At 45.2% G+C, this 21,945-nt stretch overlaps 1 protein-coding gene across 1 annotated transcript in view; it reads right to left on the reverse strand.

Moving 5' to 3' along the window:
- LOC125462931 (vasoactive intestinal polypeptide receptor-like) overlaps nucleotides 1-21,945 on the reverse strand; it is an 89,553-nt gene that overhangs the window by 46,474 nt on the left and 21,134 nt on the right. The window contains exons 3-6 of the mRNA XM_059640244.1: nucleotides 18,228-18,335; nucleotides 16,719-16,822; nucleotides 12,088-12,185; nucleotides 8,893-9,025 (exon numbers count right to left, since the gene is read on the reverse strand). Coding sequence (XP_059496227.1) covers nucleotides 8,893-9,025; nucleotides 12,088-12,185; nucleotides 16,719-16,822; nucleotides 18,228-18,335 — 443 coding nt within the window. The remainder of the gene's footprint in view (nucleotides 1-8,892; nucleotides 9,026-12,087; nucleotides 12,186-16,718; nucleotides 16,823-18,227; nucleotides 18,336-21,945) is intronic.

Below are 21,945 nucleotides of genomic sequence, written 5' to 3' on the forward strand. Positions count from 1 at the left end.
ATGCTGAAGTCAGCGTCAATACAGCGTGGAGCTGGAGGAATGCAGAGGGTCAGGCAGCACCAGAGAAGCAGGACAGTCGATGTTTCAGGTTTATCGGGAGTCTGATGAAGGGTGTAAACCTGAAACATTGATTTTCCTGCTCCTCTGACGCTGCCCGACCTGCTACATTTCTCCAGCTCCACACTGCATCTTTCCCATCCCTGAAACTTTTCTTGTTAACTGCCCTTGCAATGTGTTCACTTCCTTCCCATAATATGGTTCCCAGAACTGCACGCAATACTCGAGCTGAGATGTCACGAGAATTACTTAAAATATACTGCCTTCGACCTTCTTTATCCTCGCTCTGTGACCCTGAGTTAGAGTCAAGCATCTTCACCTGTAGGATATTCTACACAAAGCCTGTGGAATTGCTGAAGCCCAATTTTTGAACTTTGCGAGGATTTTAAACACTGAGTATGTTCTCATTGAGCTGAGCTAACACTATGCCAAATCAGACCTTATGGCTTATAGAACATAGAACATAAAACATTACAGCACAGTATAGGCCCTTCGGCCCTTGATGTTGTGCCGACCTGTCATACCGATCTCAAGCCCATCTAACCTACACTATTCCATGTACGTCCATATGCTTATCCAATGACGACTTAAATGTACCTAAAGTTGGCGAATCTACTACCGTTGCAGGCAAAGCGTTCCATTCCCTTACTACTGTCTGAGTAAAGAAACTGCCTCTGACATCTGTCCTATATCTTTCACCCCTCAATTTAAAGCTATGCCCCCTCGTGCTTGCCGTCACCATCCTAGGAAAAAGGCTCTCCCTATCCACCCTACCTAAACCTCTGATTATTTTATATGTTTCAATTAAGTCACCTCTCAACCTTCTTCTCTCTAATGAAAACAGCCTCAAGTCCCTCAGACTTTCCTCGTAAGACCTTCCCTCCATACCAGGCAACATCCTAGTAAATCTCCTCTGCACCCTTTCCAAAGCTTCCACATCCTTCTTATAATGTGGTGACCAGAACTGTACACAATACTCCAAGTGCGGCCGCACCAGAGTTATGTACAGCTTCACCATAACCTCTTGGTTCCGGAACTCGATCCCTCTATTAATAAAAGCTGAAACACCGTATGCCTTCTTAACAGCCCTGTCAACCTGGGGCGGCAACTTTCAAGGATCTGTGTACATGGACACCGAGATCTCTCTGCTCATCTACACTGCTAAGAATCTTACCATTAGCCCAGTACTTTGCCTTCCGGTTACTCCTACCAAAGTGCATCACCTCACACTTGTCTGCACTAAACTCCATTTACATAGATTTACATAGAACAATACAGCACAGAACAGGCCCTTTGGCCCTCGATGTTGCGCTGACCTGTGAACCAATCTAAGTCCCTCCCCCTACACTATCCCATCATTATCCATATGCTTATCAAATGTTTAAATGCCCCTAATGTGGCTGAGTTCACTACACTGGCAGGCAGGGCGTTCCACGCCCTTACCACTCTGAGCAAAGAACCTGCCTCTGATATCTGTCTTAAATCTATAACCCCTCAATTTGAAGCTGTGCCCCCTTGTACAAACTGAAGTCATCATGCTTGGAAAAAGACTCTCACTGTCCACCCTATATAATCCTCTGATCATCTTGTAAGTCGCTATTAAATCCCCTCTTAGCCTCCTTCTCTCCGATGAGAACAGACCCAACTATGTTTATTGATATGACTGCGACTAACTATTGAAAGAAACTCACTCGCCATGAAACACCTTGACTGACATTTGTTGCATTACTTGTCATGTTACTGAAATGGACCACACTAGCTGCTGCTCAGTAAGGGTGCATTCAAATCCTTGTGTTATTTAATGTACAATTAATGACACCACATTTAGGATGAAAGGCAAGCGACAGAAATAAAATTTTTCTATACAGGATTAAGTCAAATGCGAAAGAGTACACCCAACTCAGGGAGTCAGAATCAGCTCAAAAGATCTGTGGCTAAACGAATCAGAAGCTGAAATTAAGCAGATGTTGAGGATCCTAGCATTGCTGTTCATCTCCCAGCTACCATGGTTCATCACTGGGAACTGAAGGAGTAAATATGGTTTGCCACCTCTCAGCCCAGCTCTGCAGCTTATCTATGTCTGTCTGCAACCTACAGCATCCTTCGTCACTATCCACAACTCCACCGACCTTAGTGTCGTCTGCAAATTTACTAACCCATCCTTCTACGCCCTCATCCAGGTCATTTATAAAAATGACAAACAGCAGTGGACCCAACACCGACCCTTGCGGTACACCACTAGTAACTAGTCTCCAGGATGAACATTTTCCATCAACTACCACCCTCTGTCTTCTTTCAGCAAGCCAATTTCCGATCCAAACTGCTATATCTCCCACAATCCCATTCCTCCGCATTTTGTACAATAGCCTACTGCGGGGAACCTTATCGAACGCCTTGCTGAAATCCATATGCACCACATCAACCGGTTTACTCTCATTGGTTCGTCAGCTCTACCACACTCTCCAACCTTGGTTTGATCCTGTACCACCTGATCTTGACTCATACAGATGCTTCTCAAATGTGTAGCTTGAAAACAAAAGTATGGCTTTAAGAAGTGTGTTTTGCCCTGTTGTTTTCTTGAAATGAAAGGAGGTTGAGGCAGTCTGCTCAAAGCCAGCGAAGTAAACAGCTTGTGAGGCATGGAGTTTTTTTCTGAAAATGTTGTAACAATGGAAGCAGCATCAATGGGTTGGGTCAAGCTCCTACAGAACCAGGATTTTGGCTTAACTTTCAGTAGCTGAAGGCATTTGGAAGCTGCTAAACATCTCTCCCTGCTACAGCAAAAAGCTTGAGTTCTGTCTCCCTCACACACAGGGTTTTCTCTTGATGTTCTGGATTGGAGAATTGCCTGTGAGACAAATCGATTTTATTGAATTTGCCTTTGCTAAGAGTGTGTTTATAGGACGTTACCATATTGCAACAGTTACTTTTTAGCAGTTAATTAGTCTATTATTCTGTCACATTTTCCCAATAGAGTTGTTATTCCAATTTTTTGTCCTTTTGTTTGTATTTTAACTATAATGTATGAATAAAATGTGCTTTGCTTCAAGGCTGGTAGTTTGACCAATCAAATTGCATCTGGAGCACAATGCCTTACACTTGCCTTTAAAAAATGAAAAAGATGGGGTCTAGGTCATCTTCTTAAAATACTTTGAGGGGGTTTAGTCTGGTCTATAACAAGGAAGAATGACCTAGTGTCACAGAATCTCTACACATCAGAAGAAGGCCATTCATGCCCGTTGAGTCCTTACTGTGTCTAGAGAGTATTGTGAATGGAGATGAGGAGAATGTAGCATTTCACAATGACATAGACAGGCTGGTGGAAGGGCAGGCAGGGGGCAGGTGACGTTTGATGCAGAGAAATGTGAAATGATTCATTTTGGAAGGAAGAACATGGAGAGACAATGTAGAATAAAGGGTACAATTATATAGTTGGAGTAGGAGCACAGGATCTCGGATTTTTTCACAGAAAGATTCATAGAATCCCGACAGTGTGGAAACAGGCCCGATCCTCAGAACATCCCACCCAGACCCATCCCCTAATCTACACATCCCTGAACACTACTGACAATTTAGTACGGCCAATCCACTGAGCCCGCACATCTTTGGACTGTGGGTGGACACCCACACAGACATGGGGAGAATATGCAAACTCCACACAGACAGTCGCTCGGGGATGGAATCGAACTGGGATCCCTAGCACTGTGAGGCAGCAGTGCTAACCATGAACCACTATTCCATGCATATGAGTCACTGAAGGTGGCAGGACAGGTTGAGAGAGTAGTTAATAGTCCATACACAGTGTCCTATGCATTATTAACAGGAACATACAGCATAAGAGCAAAGAGGTGATGTTAAACCTCTACACGACACTAGTGTGGTCTCAGCTGTAATTTTGTGTTCGGATCGGTGCATCTCGCTTTGGAAAAGGTTTTATCTATTCCTATTAATGAATATCAAGAACATGATGGCACAGACTTAAAGTAATTGGTAAAAGAAGCAAAATTGACACAAGGGGACACTGCTTCATGCAGTGAGTAGCTTGGGTCTGGAATGCATTGGCCAAGTATAAGATCAAGGCAGGTTCAACTGAAGCAAAGGGGAATCAGATTGTTATTTGAAAAGGAAGGATGTGCTAGGTTACAGACAGAAGGCAGGAGAATGGCAATAACTGAATTGTTTATCCAGAGAGCAGGAACTGACATGATGAGTAGGACAGACTCCCTCTGCACTGTTACAATTCTGTAATTGTACTGCAGATTCAATGGGTTAAATGGGCTAGTTTTGCTCCTGTATCTTGTGGTTGTAAGTCTAGGCTCCCTATTCCTTGTACCTTCAATGAAAAGAATCAGTTCTTTCATACCGACCTTGTCAAGACCTCTGTTAACCTTGTACACCTTGAGGGAGGAGCTGGCCAAAGTTTAGTGGTACAATACCCTAGCAGGGATGGCAGTGGAACAACAACGGCAGGTATTTCTGGATATAATGTAGAAGGCGCAGGATCAGTTCATTCCAAAGAGGAAGAAAGATCCTAAGGGGAGGCAGGGGCGGCTGTGGCTGACGAGGGAAGTTAAGGACTGGTATAAAGATAAAAGAGAAGAAGTGTAACATAGCAAAGGTGAGTGGGAAGCCGGAGGACTGGGAAGCTTTTAAAGAGCAACAGAAGATAACAAAAAAAGGCAATACGCAGAGAAAAAATGAGCTATGAAGGAAAACTGGCCAAAAATATTAAGGAGGATAGTAAAACCTTTTTTAGGTGTGAGAAAAGAAAAAAAATGGTGAAGACGAAAATTGGGCCCTTGAAGTCAGAAACGGGTGAATTTATTATGGGGAGCAAGGAAATGGCAGAAGAGTTGAATAGGTACTTTGGATCTGTCTTCACTAGGGAAGACACACGCAATCTCCCTGTTGCAATAGTGGCTGAAAGACCTAGGGTAATAGACGAACTGAAGGGTATTTATGTTAGGCAGGAAATGGTGTTGGATAGATTGTTAGGTCTGAGGGTCGATAAGTCCCTGGGACCTGATGGTCTGCATCCCAGGGTACTTAAGGAGGTGGCTCTAGAAATTTTCTAATGTTTCGCATCAGTAATCATTTTCTAATGTTCTATAGATTCAGGATGAGTTCCTGCGGATTGGAGGGTGGCAAATGTTGTCCCACTTTTCAAGAAAGGAGGGAGAGAGAAAACAGGGAATTATAGACCAGTTAGCCTGATGTCAGTGGTGGGAAAGATGCTGGAGTCAATTATAAAAGATGAAATTACGAATCATTTGGATAGCAGTAACAGGATAGGTCAGAGTCAGCATGGATTTATGAAGGGGAAATCGTGCTTGAATAATCGTCTGGAATTTTTTGAGGATGTATCTATGAAGATGGATAAGGGAGAACCAGTGGATGTAGTGTACCTGGGCTTTCAGAAAACCTTTGATAAAGTCCCACATCGGAGATTGTTGAGCAAAATTAGGGCACATGGTACTGGGGGCAAAATATTGACTTCAGTTGAAAATTGGCTGGCTGACAGGAAGCAAAGAGCAGTGATAAACGGGTCCCTTTCGGAATGGCAGGCAGTGACCAGTGGGGTTCCACAAGGTTCGGTGCTGGGACCGCAGCTGTTTACAATATACATTAATGATAGAGCTGAAGGCATTAAAAGTAATATTAGCAAATTTGCTGATGACACAAAGCTGGGTGGCAGTGTGAAATGTGAAGAGGATGTTATGGGAATACAGGGTGACTTGGACAGGCTAGCTGAGTGGACGGATGCATGGCAGATGCAGTTTAATGTGGATAAATGTGCGGTTATACACTTTGGTGGCAAGCACAGGAAGGCAGATTACTATCTAAATGGAGTCAAGTTAGGTAAAGGGGAAGTACAATGAGATCTGGGTGTTCTTGTACATTAGTCAATGAAAGCAAGCATGCAGGTACAGCAGGCAGTGAAGAAAGCTAATGGCATGCTGGCCTCCATAACAAGAAGAATTGAGTATAGGAGGAAAGAGGTCCTTCTGCAGCTGTACAGGGCCCTGGTGAGGCCGCACCTGGAGTATTGTGTGCAGCTTTGGTCTCCAAATTTGAGGAAGGACATTCTTGCTATTGAGGGAATGCAGCGGAGGTTCACGAGGTCAATTCCCAGAATGGCGGGACTATCATATGTTGAAAGATTGGAGTGACTGGGCTTGTATGCACTTGAGTTTAGGAGGATCAGAGGGGATCTGATTGAGACGTATAAGATTATTAAGGGATTGGACACTGTGGAGGCAGGAAGCATGTTTCCGCTGATGGGTGAGTCCAGAACCAGAGGACACAGTTTAAAAATAAGGGGTAGGCCATTTAGAACAGAGTTGAGGAGAAACCTCTTCACCCAGAGAGTGGTGAATATATGGAATGCTGTGCCCCAGAAGGCAGTGGAGGCCAAGTCTCTGGATACTTTCAAGAAAGAGATGGATAGAACTCTTAAAGATAGTGGAATCCAGGGTTATGGGGATAAGGCAGGAACAGGATACTGATTGTGGATGATCAGCCATGATCATAATGAATGGTGGTTCTAGCTTGAAGGGTCGAATGCCTACTCCTGCACCTATTGTCTATTGTCACATCTATCACCTCAATCTCCATTAGACCAAAAATCAATAAATGGAATAAATCAATTGATCATGCCTCCAGGTTTGATCGTAGAATTCCTATAGAGTGGAAACAGGCCCTTTGACCCAACAAGTCGACACTACCCCTCAGAGCATCCCACCCACACCCCATTCCTCATAACCCACCTAATCTACACATCCCTGAAGACTATAGGTAATTTAGCCAGTCCACCTAGCCTGCACATCTTTGGACTGTGGGAGGAAACATGTATAGACACAGGGAGAATGTGTAAATGCTACACAAACAAACAGCCACCCAAGGCTGGAATCGAACCAGGGTCCCTACCGCTGTGAGGCAGCAGGGCTAACCACTGAGCCACCATGCCGCCCTGACATGCTGGGTTTGTGAGGTATTGCACTTATCAATTAGAAGGAGTATTTAGCCTGCTGTAAGATAGTCTCATGTCAGGGTATTATGACATGGACAGAGGCTTGAATCAAAGTTTCCTATCCATAAGACGTTTCTTTTGCATTTAAACATGTGGTAAATTGGTTTTGATGGTAAGCACTATTCATGTCTTTAGATACTGAAGCAGTGAGTGTCTTTGTACAGCAAGGCCTGCACAACATCCAGGTTTATGATGGTAAGTTGCAGATAACATTAGTAACACACAAATACCAAGCAATGATGTCTCCCATTAATATTCAAGAGCATTACCATCACTGAAACTTCCAAAAACACCATCCTGCGGGTTACCATGGACCAGAAACTCAACTGGACTCACCACATAAACACAGAGCCCATAACAGCAAGCCAGAGGAAGGGAATTCTGCAGGGAGTAACTTACCTCCTGGCTTCCCAAAGCTTGTCCATCATCTACAAGCCACTGGTCAGGAGTGTGATGGAATACTCCCAACTTGCCTGGACGGGTGTAGCTCCATTAACACTCAAGAAGCTTTGCACCATCCAGGACAACGCAGTCTATGTGATTGGCACCGTATCTGCAAGCACCCACTCCCCCAACCACAAACGCTCAGTAGAAGCAGTGTCTACAAGATACACACGAGAAATTCATCAAGTCTCCTTAGATAGCCCTTTCCTTATTTTGCCGATGACACGAAGATTAGTGGAATTGTGGACAGCATGGAGGGTTGCTGTAAGTTGCAACGGGACCATTGGCAGAATGCAGAGCTGGGCAAAGAAGTGGCAGATGGAATTCAACCCTGAAAAGTGTGAGGTGATTAATTTTGGAAGGCTGAATTTGAATGCAGAATACAGGGTTAATGGCAGGATTCTCAGCAGTGTGGAGGAACAGAGGGATCTTGGGGTCCATGTCCAATAGGCCCCTCAAAGTTGTGACCAAAATTGATAGGGTTGTAAAGAAGGTGTATGGTGTACTGGCTTTCATTGGTGGGGAATTGAGTTTAAGAGCCATAAGGTTATGCTCTAGCTCTGTAAAACTCTGGTTAGACCACACTTGGAATATTGTGTTCAGTTCTGGTCGCCTCATTATAAGAATGATGTGGGAGCTTTAGAGAGGGTGCAGAAGAGATTTACCAGGATGCTGCCTGGGCTGGAGGGCAGGTCTTATGAGGAAAGGTTGAGGGAGCTAGGGCTTTTTTCATTGGAGTGAAGAAGGATGAGAGGTGACCTGACAAAGGTTTACGAGATGATGAGAGGCATAGATAGAGTGGATAGTCAGAGACTTTTTCCCAGGGTGGAAATTACTATGATGAGGGGGCATAATTTTAAGGTGATTGGAGGAAGGTATAGGGGAGATGTCAGAGGTAGGTTCCTCACACAGAGAGTGGTGGGCGTGTGGAATGTGCTGCCGGCAGTGTTAGTGGAGTCAGATACTTTAGAGACTATTAAGCGACTCTTGGATAGGCCCATGGAAGATAGTAAAATGTAGGGTGTGCAGGGTAGATTGATCTTTGTAGGATAATAGGTCGGCACAACATCGTCGGTTCTACGTTTGCTCCATACCCATACCCTCTGCCACCTAGAAGGACAAGGGGTAGCAGATAGATGGAAACACTTGCAAGTTCACCTCTAAGCTAGCCACCATTCTGATTTGGAAATACATTGCCATTCCTTCAGTGTCACTGGGTCACTCCCCACAATGGCACTGTGGGTCAACCTAAAGGTCACGAACTGTGGTGAGTCGGCACTGCCTTGTCAAAGCCAATTAGGGACAAGGAACAAACATTAGCTTTGCCAATGACGTAGAGAGCTTGGCGACTATTGACTTACCGAGGGTGTAAAGCAATGATCTGATTCGCCAGCTTCAAACAAGACAAGGTCTTTGATAAAGACAGCGATGGCCCTCAGGATGAAGGACATAAATAAATTCATGTGGATATAATTCCGTGTACAGTGCAACTTCCTGCAGAAGGAAAATGAACAAGTGATGATTGTATAAATGGCCCAAAATTGAGAAGATAATCACAAAAATAACAAGAGGGAATGATAGTGGATAAATGTAACTACAGTCAACACACTGATGGGGAGAATGTTGGATCCTTTTGTTTATTTCCTGCTGTCCTCAATCACCTCTCAATCTATCAATTTCGGTATTATCCGACCCAGAACACTTTCTGACCCAGCCGTTACCATTTTCTCATTGTTCCACCCATGCATGCAGCACTGTTTCCATTCCAATCCTATAAATCTGTGCATTCCGCAGCCTATTTCCAAAATTCCACACTATATGCTGACTCACAGCATATAGATAGCAAAATATCTTACCCGGGACAGTACATTTCAATTGAGCTGTATGACGTGCCTCTCCGCTGTTGGGAGGCCATTTGTGGGAATGGTTATCAAAGTGTATGGGATCCTGGTTTTCATTGGGGCACTGAATCCAAAAGTGAGGATATTGTGCCAAATCTTCATGAAATGCTGGTAAGGCCCCAACCAGCAGACTCTATTCCAGTCCTTAATGTTTCAGAAAGGTACATGGGTCTTTGAGAGTGGGTTTTCCCAGAAATGAGGAATTTTAGCTACATGGCTCAGCAGTGGAAGATGAGTTTGCTGTTATGGAGGCTGAGCAGAGAATTAAAGATGTGAAAAAAATTTTATAAATGACCTGGATGAGGGCGTAGAAGGATGGGTTAGTAAATTTGCAGACGACACTAAGGTCGGTGGAGTTGTGGATAGTGACGAAGGATGCTGTAGGTTGCAGAGAGACATAGGTAAGCTGCAGAGCTGGGCTGAGAGGTGGCAAATGGAGTTTAATACAGACAAGTGTGAGGTGATGCACTTTGGTAGGCGTAACCGGAAGGCAAAATACTGGGCTAATGGTAAGATTCTTAGCAGTGTAGATGAGCAGAGAGATCTCGGTGTCCATGTACACAGATCCTTGAAAGTTGCCACCCCAGGTTGACAGGGCTGTTAAGAAGGCATACAGTGTTTTAGCTTTTATTAATAGAGGGATCGAGTTCTGGAACCAAGAGGTTATGCTACAGCTGTACAAAACTCTGGTGCGGCCGCACTTGGAGTATTGTGTACAGTTCTGGTCACCGCATTATAAGAAGGATGTGGAAGCTTTGGAAAGGGTGCAGAGGAGATTTACTAGGAAATTGCCTGGTATGGAGGGAAGGTCTTACGAGGAAAGGCTGAGGGACTTGAGGCTGTTTTCATTAGAGAGAAGGTTGAGAGGTGACTTAATTGAAACATATAAAATAATCAGAGGGTTAGATAGGGTGGATAGGGAGAGCCTTTTTCCTAGGATGGTGACGGCGAGCACGAGGGGGCATGGCTTTAAATTGAGGGGTAAAAGATATAGGACAGATGTCAGAGGTGGTTTCATTACTCAGAGAGTAATAAGGGAATGGAACGCTTTGCCTGCAACGGTAGTAGATTCACCAGCTTTAGGTACATTTAAGTCGTCATTGGATAAGCATATGGATGTACATGGAACAGTGTAGGTTAGATGGGCTTGAGATCGGTATGACAGGTCGGCATAACATCGAGGGCCGAAGGGCCCTGTACTGTGCTGTAATGTTCTATGTTCTATGTTCTTATGGGATGTGGGCATGATCAGCTAGGCCAGCATTTATTGCTCATCTCTAATTAAGAGTCAACCACATTGCTGTGGGTCTGGAGTCACAGAGAGGCCAGGCTGGGTAAGGATGGCAGATTTCCTTCCCTGATGAACATTAGAGAACCAGGTGGGTTTTTTTGCCTACAACTGACAATGGTTTCACGGTCATCAATAGATTTGTCATTCTAGATATTTTTATTGAATTTAAATTCCACCATCTGCCACGATGGGATTTGAACCCAGGCCCCTGGGACATTAGTTGAGTTTTCTAGATAAATAAAACACTATTAGACCATTGCCTTTCCTTCTGATGTGCTCTCACCAAAACCTAATCAAATGGGTTAATAAATTTGCAGATGATACTAAAGTCGGTAGAGTTGTGGATAGTGCGGAAGGATGTTGTAGGTTACAGAGGGACATAGATAAGCTGCAGAGCTGGGCTGAGAGGTGGCAAATGGAGTTTAATGTGGAAAAGTGTGAGGCGATTCACTTTGGAAGGAGTAACAAGAATACAGAGTATTGGGCTAATGGTAAGATTCTTGGTAGTGTGGATGAGCAGAGAGATCTCGGTGTCCTTGTACACAGATCCTTGAAAGTTGCCACCCGGGTTGATAGGGTTGTTAAGAAGGCGTCCGGTGTGTTAGGTTTTATTGGTAGACGGATTGAGTTTCAGAGCCGTGAGGTCATGTTGCAGCTGTACAAAACTCTGGTGCGGCCGCACTTGGAGTATTGTATACAGTTCTGGTTGCCGCATTATAGGAAGGATGTGGAAGCATTGGAAAGGGTGCAGAGGAGATTTACCAGGATGTTGCCTGGTATGGAGGGAAGGTCTTATGAGGAAAGGCTGAGGGAGTTGAGGCTGTTTTTTTTAAAGACAAGAAGGTTAAGAGGTGACTTAATAGAGACATACAAGATGACCAGAGGATTAGATAGGGTGGACAGTGAGAGCCTTTTTCCTCGGATGGTGATGGCCAGCACGAGGGAACCAAGCTTTAAATTGAGGGGTGATAGAAATCGGACAGAAATCAGGGGTAGGTTCTTTACTCAGACAGTAGTGAGGGCGTGGAATGCCCTGCCTGCAACATTAGTAGACTCACCAACTTTAAGGGCATTTAAATGTTCATTGGATAAACATATGGATGATAATGGAATAGTGTAGGTTAGATGGGCTTCAGATTGGGCTTACAGGTCAGCACAACACGGAGGGCCGAAGGGCCTTATGTGCTGTAATATTCTACATTCTATGTAGCAAGATCTCTCTACTTATGCTAAACCCTCGCAGGGTCTCAAATCACAGATCACCAGAGGAAGCCATTCAGCCCACCACGTCTGCTGAAGCCTTTCAAATGAGCGACATTACCTGATGCCTAAATCTCGCTTTCTCCCCTTGGTGATGCCCCTACCTGAAAATGCAAAGGATAATAATCGCAGTCATCAGAGCACCGAGGGATAAGCTGTGCCCAATGGTGTAACCGGTCTTCACAGCTTGATAGAAATCCCTCTGTGGAGGTAAGAAAGAGGTATTTGGATAATTGATTGGTTCAGTTTTTTGCTGAGCACTTAAGCAGGAGATGCTGAACATAGGAACACACACCCCCACCCCACCCCACAAACTCATCTGGTTCACATGCCATCCTGTTACAAACCTGGCTGAGTCATTGACAGATGTTGAAAATGTAAGTGTAGGAAAAGGCCATTTGGGCCATCATATCTGTGCTAGCCCAAGAAAACTCCCAACTAACCACATTCCAATTCTCCGTCTCTATCTGTGGGTCATGGCATTTCAAACATTTATTTAAAGTGCATTCCTTTTAGGTTCCCACTTGCTTCCTACCGAAACAAATCCTCCTCAAATCCCTGCAAAGTCTTTTTATTTGCTCATTCACTGGAAGTGCAGTCACTGGTTAGACCAGCATTTGTCATCCATCCCTAATTGCCTAGAGGGCAGTTGACAGATAACTACATTGCGTGTGGGGCTGGAGTCACATGTAGGCCATCCCAGCCCTGAAGAAGGGTCATACCTGGAATGTCGCCTTCCCCTTTCCTCCAGATGCTGCCTGGCCTACAGTGCTCTTCCAGCCTCCCGTTTGTCAGCCCCGGCAAGGATGGAAGAGTGAGATAACAAGGTGTGGAGCTGGATGAACACAGCAGGCCAAGCAGCATCGGAGGAGCAGGAAAGCTGATGTTTCGGAACAAGGATCCAGACTCGAAATGTCAGCCCTCACCATTTTCTCTGATGGCACATTCCATACACACACCACTCTGTGCAAAATGTTGCTCCAAAGATCTCTTTTAAATCTTTCCCTGTCACCTTAAAGCTACTCCATTCCCCTCCCCCATTTCTGAAGAAGGGTTTCGGCCCGAAACGTCATCCTTCCTGATCCTCTGATGCTGCTTGGCCTGCTGTGTTCATCCAGCTCTAGATCTTGTTATCTCAGATTCTCCAACATCGGCAGTTCCTGCTATCTCTGAAAGAATGGAAGAGTGCCTTCCCCAAAGGGCATCAGTGATCCAGGTGGGCTTTTTGAATTGGTCATCATTAGATTCTTATTCTCAGATACGTTTTTAAAATTGAATTCAAAATTCCAGCAGCCACTGTCACAGCAGGATTTGAACCTGGGAATGCCCAAAACATTGCCTGGGTGAGGGGATTAAACAATCTCATGATAATACCCCAAGCCATCGCTCGTCTGGCTCACCAATACCTTTAAATATACGCCCACTGTCTCCGCTTCAAGAGATTGGATCTTCACCACTCCAACTGGGGGGTGGGGGGGGGGGGGGGGTGGTATTTAAGTTGTTGTTCCCACACAAATGGTCCCTTGACCGAGGAAAAAACCCCAGCACCTCCTCTGGCAGCTCACTGCACCACCCTCTGTGTGAAAAAGCTGTCCCTTGGGTCCCTTTTAAATCTTTCCCCTCCCCCCCTAAACCTTTGCTGTCTCGTTTTGGACTCCCCCACCCTGGGAAAAAGACCTTGGCTAATCCACCTATCCATGTTCCTCATGATTTGACAAACCTCTAAGGCCAGGGCCTGGAATGTGACTTCAGACCCGCAGCAATGTTAAACAGAGTTGGACGCACTTACCCCGCGAAATAATTTTGGAAAAAAGTTGGCTACCCTAACGCGCCCTCATGTGCAAAACCCCACCGTCTTGCGTTCCTAGGCACCAGAGGTATTCAGCAACATTTGAGAATGTTTCCACAGTACAATCTGCTTGACATTATCAGTGCACACAGAGGGAGAATTATCCATAGCACTGTTTAACGGCAGCAACTGTGGGAGCACTGTAGCGAAAAATACAATCAGCTTGCCCCAAGCTCATTTACGAACGCATAAAATTTACACAGATTTGACACTTTGAGTGTAAACGATTGCTGCTAGACTGTGACACCTATGGTCACCACTGCAATAAATTGTTAAAAGTGCATAATATTATTAAATAAAAGCTCAGCTGATGGTACTTCTTTTTAAAATTCTTGTCCCGTGAAATTCTTTTGCCGGTCAGGTCGGGCTGATTTTCCAGTTTCTATCCTCCCATCCCCGGTTACTGTGAGGAGAGTCAATTCTCAAGATTCATGGAATGTGCTTCTTTATTTGAGCAGCGCCAATGCATTGACAGTATGAACTGAGTTGCAGAGTCACAGACTCGTCCAGCCCAACCAGTGATGTCTACATCCTGTGAAAGAATGTGTGAAGTAAAAATAGAGCTGTGCAGCATGGAAACAGACCCTTCGACCCTACTCGTCCGTGTTGACAAGATATCCTCTATTTATTTAGACCCATTTGCCAGCATTTGGTCCACATCCCTCTAAACCCTTCCCATTCATGTACCTGTCCAGCTGCTTCTTAAATGTTGTAATTGTACCAGCCTCCATCACTTCCTCTGGCAGCTTGTTCTATACACACATCACCCTCTGTGTGAAACAGTTGCCCCCAGGAGGAAAGTTTAAGGGAGATATGTGTGGAAAGTTCTTTACACAGAGGGTGGTGGGCGCCTGGAAGGTGTTGCCAGCGGCGGTGGTAGACGCAGACACGTTAGCGTCTTTTAAGATATATTTGGACAGGTACATGGATGGGCAGGGAGCAAATGGACATAGACCCTCAGACAATAGATGACAGGCTTAGACAGAGGATCTTGATCGGCGCAGGCTTGGAGGGCCTGTTCCTGTGCTGTAATTTTCTTTGTTCTTGGTTCTTTGTCCCTTTTAAATCTTTCCCCTCTCACCTTAAACCTATGCCCCTCGTTTTGGCCGACACAGTCTGGGAAAAAGACCTTGGCTATTCACTCAATCCGTACTCCTCGCAATTTTTTAAACCTTTGTAAATTGATCTACATGTGACTCCAGGCCCACAGCAATGTTAATTAAGGTTGGACACACTAATCTCATGAATTAATTTTTTAAAAATACTTGGCTTAACCTAACTTTCCCTAATATGCAAAACTCCACCATCTTGCATTTCTAAGCATGAGCAGTATTTAGCAACCATAGATAAAACGTTCGAGAATGTTTTCACAATAGTTATCTTCCAGTTTCGACTCCCGTACACGGAGGAAAAGATCTTGACTATTTACCCTATCCAAGCCCTTCATGATTTTATAAACCCCTATAAGGACTCCCCTCAGCCTTCAATGCTCCAGGGAAAATAGCCCAGCCTATTCAGCCTCTCCCTATAGCTCGAACCCTCCAACCCTGGCAATATTCTTGAAAATCTTTTTTGCACTTGGTGAAACATAAGCACAAGGAGTGTCCATTTGGCTCATGGTTTATGATTTGCTTTTCTGAAGGGGCTGCTAATTTCCCGCCCAATGAAACTTTTCAAATGTTCACTATGTGAGAAAGAAGCTATTTTGGATCTTGATTTATGACAAGACATCCTGAGCCCTATCAGTCTTCTACTTTTCAAATTTTTATCCTAACCTCTCCCTTCACTTGTTTGCTGATGGCCCTCGAATTTCTACGCTCTTGACACTCACTCACTGGTTGAGAGTCTTTTCTTTAAGCAGCAGCTGTCCTTTCTGGATTCCTTTCTAAATTTCTCGATTGCCTCACACTACATTCACCTCTTGAAAGGGGTCATTTTGTGCAGGGTGTGGGGTGTGTGTGTGAGCTGAGGCCCTCAGGAGTAATAGTTGGTCATTCCGGAGCCTGTTTGGCAGTGGGATATCTTGCTTTGTGTGACCGTCAGGCAAGAGAGGCAGACACCTAAAACAGGCATTAAGACCCCAGTGGGTGCCATATATTGAGGGACCTATGATGCCCTTCTGAACAGATTGGCCGAATTGTGAATTGTGAGCGCACGGCCTGCTTCCTGGGGACTTTCCTGGTGACAATGCGGCCGACAAAGTGGTGTCTATCAGTCTGGTGAGTCAATGATGTGGCCTATAATAGTAGGAGCAGTGTTCTTGTTGGTCAGGTATTGGCCCAGGATAGCACCAACACCTCCTCAATCTCTGTGTACCCCACACCCCCATCTCACCATCAACAACACACCCCCCCCACCCACCCCACCTCCAACTACCCTGTGATTCTTTTTCCTCCCCCTCTCATGACCCAAATCCTTCCTGCTGCTGCTGCTGACAGATTGGGCCAGAAGCGTAAAGATTGAAAGTGTGTAAAGATCTGACAGATCAAGGCGGAGGTGAAGCCTGAGGTCCAATTTGTGTTCTCAGGCTTCCCTTTAAGGAAGGTAGGGGATCTTCTATCCTTAGTCATGTGGCCCTCAGTGTGTCTTCATATAACTACCCCAGGGGAAATTAGGGATGGGCAGTAAATGCTGGCCTGGCCAGTGTTGTGGACATCCCAGGAATAATTTTGTAAACAAGAACACAAGAAATGAGTAGGAGTAGGCCACATGGTGAAGGGTGGTGACTCTGTCGGACTTACTGCAGTAGAGGGTCATGGAAGCCAAGTAATTGAGTGTTTTTAATACAGCTTCTTGATTAGTGAGGGGATCGAGGATTGTGGGGAGGCGTTTTTAATGACTTGGTAAAGCTGTGCAATGAAGAGCAGTAACAGGAAGCTGACAAACCTCTTTGACAGTTGGCACGGCGGTGTTGTTGTATCGACAGGCCAGGATGTATGGGATCGAGAGACTGGCCCAACCCTGGCTCGTGCAGTTCCTGCTGACGTTAGCTGCAAGGCAAACGTTTTGCGCAGTTTTATTATTTTTGGACAGAGACTAAGTTGTGCCACAATAACTTGCATCCAGATAGCACCTTCAATGAAATAATGAGGAGTCAGTAATGAGGCAAAGGGTCTAGGAACTTGAAGGAAGATATGCATTGACATAGCTCATTTGATGGTCTCAGGAAATCCCAATGTATTTTGCAGCCAATCAATTAATTTTGAATTGTAGAGAGCATAGAATCGTAGAAGTCTACAACACAGAAAAAGGCCCTTCGGCCCACTGAGTCTGTGCCAGGCAAATTCACTCTAACCCCATTTTCCAGCACAGAGCAAAGGGTCACAAACATTAACATGATAACAGTAACATGTTGGCCAGTCAGTCAGAGTTGACTTGCCAACCAATCAACACCTTTTCCCCTGCAGTAGAAATTATTATGATCATTTTAAAAATTGGCATTCTTGTATGTGTCCTGACGAGTGCAAAATCGAGAACATGTCTGCCTTTTCAGCAAGGTTGAATGTGATAATGATTGGATAATCTGCCATGCTGATGGCAGATGCAGAATAATATTGACTGGACAGAGCGTTAAGAATTCTACCCACACTGCCCTGCCCCAGTCCTGATAAATACAATGGCTGGGATTTCTCAGTAGAGGTAGTCCAGCAGCTACCACAGAGACAATCCTCCCATCAGCAGCCTCCAAAATGGCCGACAGGGTGACTGCTTGACCAAGGGTGGTGGGTGGTTCTGCTGGGCCAATCAGCCAGCAGCGCTGGTGCTGAGACAAAAGGCAAGCAGGGCCTTTGCTTGTTAATAGACAATTGAGCACATGGATGTTTTCCTAGTGGTGGAACAAAGTATATAATAAAGGCCATTCACAACATTGTCTTTTTTCTGTCTCAGATAAAAATACATCTAAAAAAAAGGACAAAATAAATATAATCTTGGGTGATCTGGGGGAAGGAAAGAAAATAAAGAGCACTACTGGGCCCGAAACAAATAAAAACTAAAAAAAGGCAAATGGGAAGACGCCTCCATTTTGAGGTGTTGTCATAGGGGAGGCAGAAATACTTCCCAGCAGCCCCACCAATGGCAGGACCAATGGAAGATCCAGGTGCAATAGCCGGCTGGGTCCTTCCATTGCATGGGTCACTCTGCCAACTTTTACCAATTTGTGACTGGATTTGTGTGTCATCACCAATCCTCTTTCCTTGGCCGAGTCTAAGAGCTTACTTGGGTGTCAGTGGTAGAGAAAATAAAAATCGCGAGTGAGCCTTAACAAGAAGGGGCTTGTATCCTAAACACCATGTAGTTAAATTGTACAATAGCAATTAGCGACAAGGTACATGGGTAAGTTAGAAAGTGGGAGGCCTGTGGATGTAGGCCTTCTCTCTGGGTTACTGTAGTTACCTTCCACGTCCAGGAAAAGTGCAGGCAGCAATGGGCAAGGCATGACCACAATCTCCCCGACCTGTGCTGATGGCCAGCATGTGAGGTTGTCCCACATTCCTCGACATCCTGCAAACCGAAAGCACATATCCTCAAAGTAAATCAGTATCCACTAGTGATAATGGGAAGCGCAGATGCTGGAGAATCCAAGATAGCAAAGTGTGAAGCTGGATGAACACAGCAGGCCAAGCAGCATCTCAGGAGCACAAAAGCTGGCATTTCTAGGCCCGAAACGTCAGCTTTTGTGCTCCTGAGATGGTGCTTGGCCTGCTGTGTTCATCCAGCTTCACACTTTGCTATCCAGTATCCACTAGGCCTCCTACAATGGTCTTTGAGAACTTGACAGGGTCGTGCTGAGAGGAGGTTTCTCCACATGGGAGAGTCTAGGACCAGAGGTCACGGTTTCAGAATTAAGGGACACCAGTTTAACGCTGAGACGAAGAGGAATTTCTCCTAAGGTTGAGAGTCTTTGGACATTCTTGCTATAGACAGCTGTGGGGGTAGGGTCCTTGCGTGTATTTAGGGCCGAGACAGAGAGATTCTTGATCAGTCAGGGAATCAAGAGTTACAGGGGGAAAGGGCAGGAAAGTGGATGTCAGGAATGTTGGTTTGGCCATGATCCTATTGAATATTGGAGCAGGTTTGAGGGGCTGAATGGCCAACTGCTGTCCTTATTTCTTGTGGCCTTAAAGCACCATACCCTAAGAACGGAACAAACAGGACGAGTATGCCATCTGGTCGAATGTGCCTGTTCTGTCATTCAACAAGATCAGTCCTCAATGTAGCCTCCATCTGACTATCTGCCAGCACCTCTCCCCCTCCCCTGAACAATTAGTCCCCTTGTCAAATTGGTCGAGGTCAGCCTTAAACAGAAGCAAAGATTCAGACTCCCCTGCTCACTAGGGATGTGAGAAAAAAAGGTTAATTGGGCCCCTCAGAGAAGGAATCCCTTCTTATCTCTGGTTTAAATGGGGGGGGGGGGGGGGCCCTTTAAGCGATGTGTAGATCTTTGACAATGTGTGCACCAGGGTGTCTGTAGGGCCTCACGGTTGCAACACTGACTGAACTTCAGGTTTCACTGGTTTAGGTCGGGCCTCCCATTTTGCACAAACACATTCGTAGAGAATTAGAGTCATAAAGTCATACAACAGGAAACAGACCCTCTGGCCCAATGCGTTCACGCCGACCAGATATCGTCAATAAATCTAGTCCCATTTGCCAGCATTGGGCTCATATCTCTCTCAACCTTCCTCCTCATGTACCAATCCAGATGCCTTTTAAATGTTGTCATTGTACCAGCCTCCACCACTTCCTCTGGCAGCCCGTTCCATACACACACCACCCTCTGTGTGAAAAAGTTGCTCTTTAGGTCCCTTTTAAATTTTTCCCCTCTCACCTTAAACTTACACCGTCTAGTTTTGGATTCTCCCACCTCAGGAAAAGCAGCTTGGCTATTCGCCCTTGCCATGCCCTTCATGATGTTATAAACCCCTATAAGGCACCCCCCCACCCCCCTCAGCCTCTGACGCACCAGGGAAAATAGACTCAGCCTATTCAGCCTTGCCCTATAGTTCAAACCCTCCAATCCTGGCAACATCCTTGTAAATGTTTTATGAACTCTTTCAAGTTTTACAACATCCTTCCTATAGCAGGGAGACCAGAATTGTATGCAGTTCTCCAACGTACTATACAGCCGCAACGTGACCTTCCAACTCCTCTGCTCAATGCACTGACCAATAAAAGCAAGTACACCCAATGCCTTCTTCATTATTCGATGAGAGATGTGTTAAAACTAACACACATTGGGATTTCAATTTCCAGAAAAAGGTTCAAGTTTGCAAATGGCAGGCCTAGAGACTGGGCACACACAAGAGAATGACAGGGAGGGTCAAAGTGCATGTACAAGAGGGTGTGACAGAGATAAAGCACATTGTGCAAACTCAATGGGCCGAAGGTCCTTCTTCTGTGCTTTGGACCTTTATGACTCTGAGGTCCGAGGGCAGTGTTCAAGCTCCCTTTCAACTCGAGGTTGACTAGAAAAATCATAAAGTCAAGAGTTCCATGGAGTTTTCAACAGCACAGAAAGTGGCCCTTCAGCCCACTGTGTCCCTGCCAATCATCCATCATCCCTTTATTCTCATTCCATTTTCCAGCACTTTCCCTATTGCTTTGTATGTTGTGGCATTTCAAATATTCATCTAAAGAGTTATTAAGTGTCTTGAGGATTCCTGCCTCTATCACCCCTTTCAGACAGTGAGTCAGGGAGAAAACACGTCCTTCAGTCCCCTCTAAACCTCCTGTTCCTTACCTTAATCAGCGCCCCCTGGTTCCTGACCCGTCTACATAGGGGAAAGGTTTCTCCCATATCTATCCTGTCTATACCACTCAGGTTGTCGTACGCCTCAAATCAGGATCCCCTGCCTCAGCCTCTTCTGTTGTGAGGAAAGCAACACAATCAATGTAATGTCTTTTCGTAATATTGATATTCTCTTTAAATAATGCCCCTGTGTAACAAAAGTGGTCCTTTCATTCCCACAGTGATTATAACAAGGTCGGCCAGCTGGACCTCAGAATATGGGTCCCTGGTTGGAGCTGTTAATCTTGTCCAATCGGGGAGCCCTGGCTGACATAAAAGGGCGAATGTCAGGGAAACTGGGCTCGGTGGGACGCAGGGCTACGCATTCGTAAATAACGACTGATTGGTGATAAGACACCAGCCTCGGAGGACTTATTTCAGTTTGTTTCTCGCTCCCTCCCTTGCTGAATTCCTGTTTCTCAAAATGAGCGTTAAAGGTGGGTTACTGAGCATTCCTAAAGTAATTGACAGCATTATTCGTGGGATTTTCTGGCCTTTCGCTAAGACACGGCTGTCCAACATATCAGCATCATTTAACACTGTTATTAAACACTAACCATTCAAGCTGTCATACTGGCTCCTGGGATATTCTGAAGGGAATTGCCGACCAATATTCCGTGTCTCTGTGATCTGTGTCTACGCATGTCCTCCCCAATACTGTGTGTAAAGTAGCTGTCACTAGAAGCTCAGTGAAGCATTGCAATGGATAAGAGTTTATTTCCTATTTGAAGTACACGCGATGACCTGACTATGACTGCACAAAGAAAAATGGCCATTCAGCCCTTCAACCTGATCCACTATTCAACACAGCTATCGCTGGTCATCCAACCCTGTTCTTGCTTTCTCCCCATACCCTTCGACTCTAGATCTAACTCCTTTATGAAAAAATTCAATGTTTTGGCTTCAAGTGCTTTCTGTGGCAGAGAATTCCACAGGCTTCTCGGTCCCCGGGCGAAGATATCTTCCCTCACCTCAGCCCTAAGCGGCCAACCCTGTATCCTTACCCTGTGGTCCCTTGGTTCTCATCTTTTTAAATCTAAAATACAGGATCACAAGCCACAGACGGGAAATGTAACACAAGCAGAAATTAATCGTTAATGGGAACGCACAAAAGGTGAATGACAAATCGCATGATCCAGAGACAGGATACCTCCCAGGCCCCTGCGGTGCCCAACAATCTCTCAAAGCCTCCAGCAGCTCCATATCTCATGGAGTAAAGCAATGTCAAGCACATTCTTTATCTTTCCAGCTCTGAGTCCAGTATAGTGTGTGGAGCAGCTGAATTCTGGTGAACATGAGATTGTAAGAACTAGGATTAGGCCA

Source organism: Stegostoma tigrinum, chromosome 2, assembly GCF_030684315.1.
Source record: "Stegostoma tigrinum isolate sSteTig4 chromosome 2, sSteTig4.hap1, whole genome shotgun sequence".
NCBI classification, from domain to species: domain Eukaryota; kingdom Metazoa; phylum Chordata; class Chondrichthyes; order Orectolobiformes; family Stegostomatidae; genus Stegostoma; species Stegostoma tigrinum.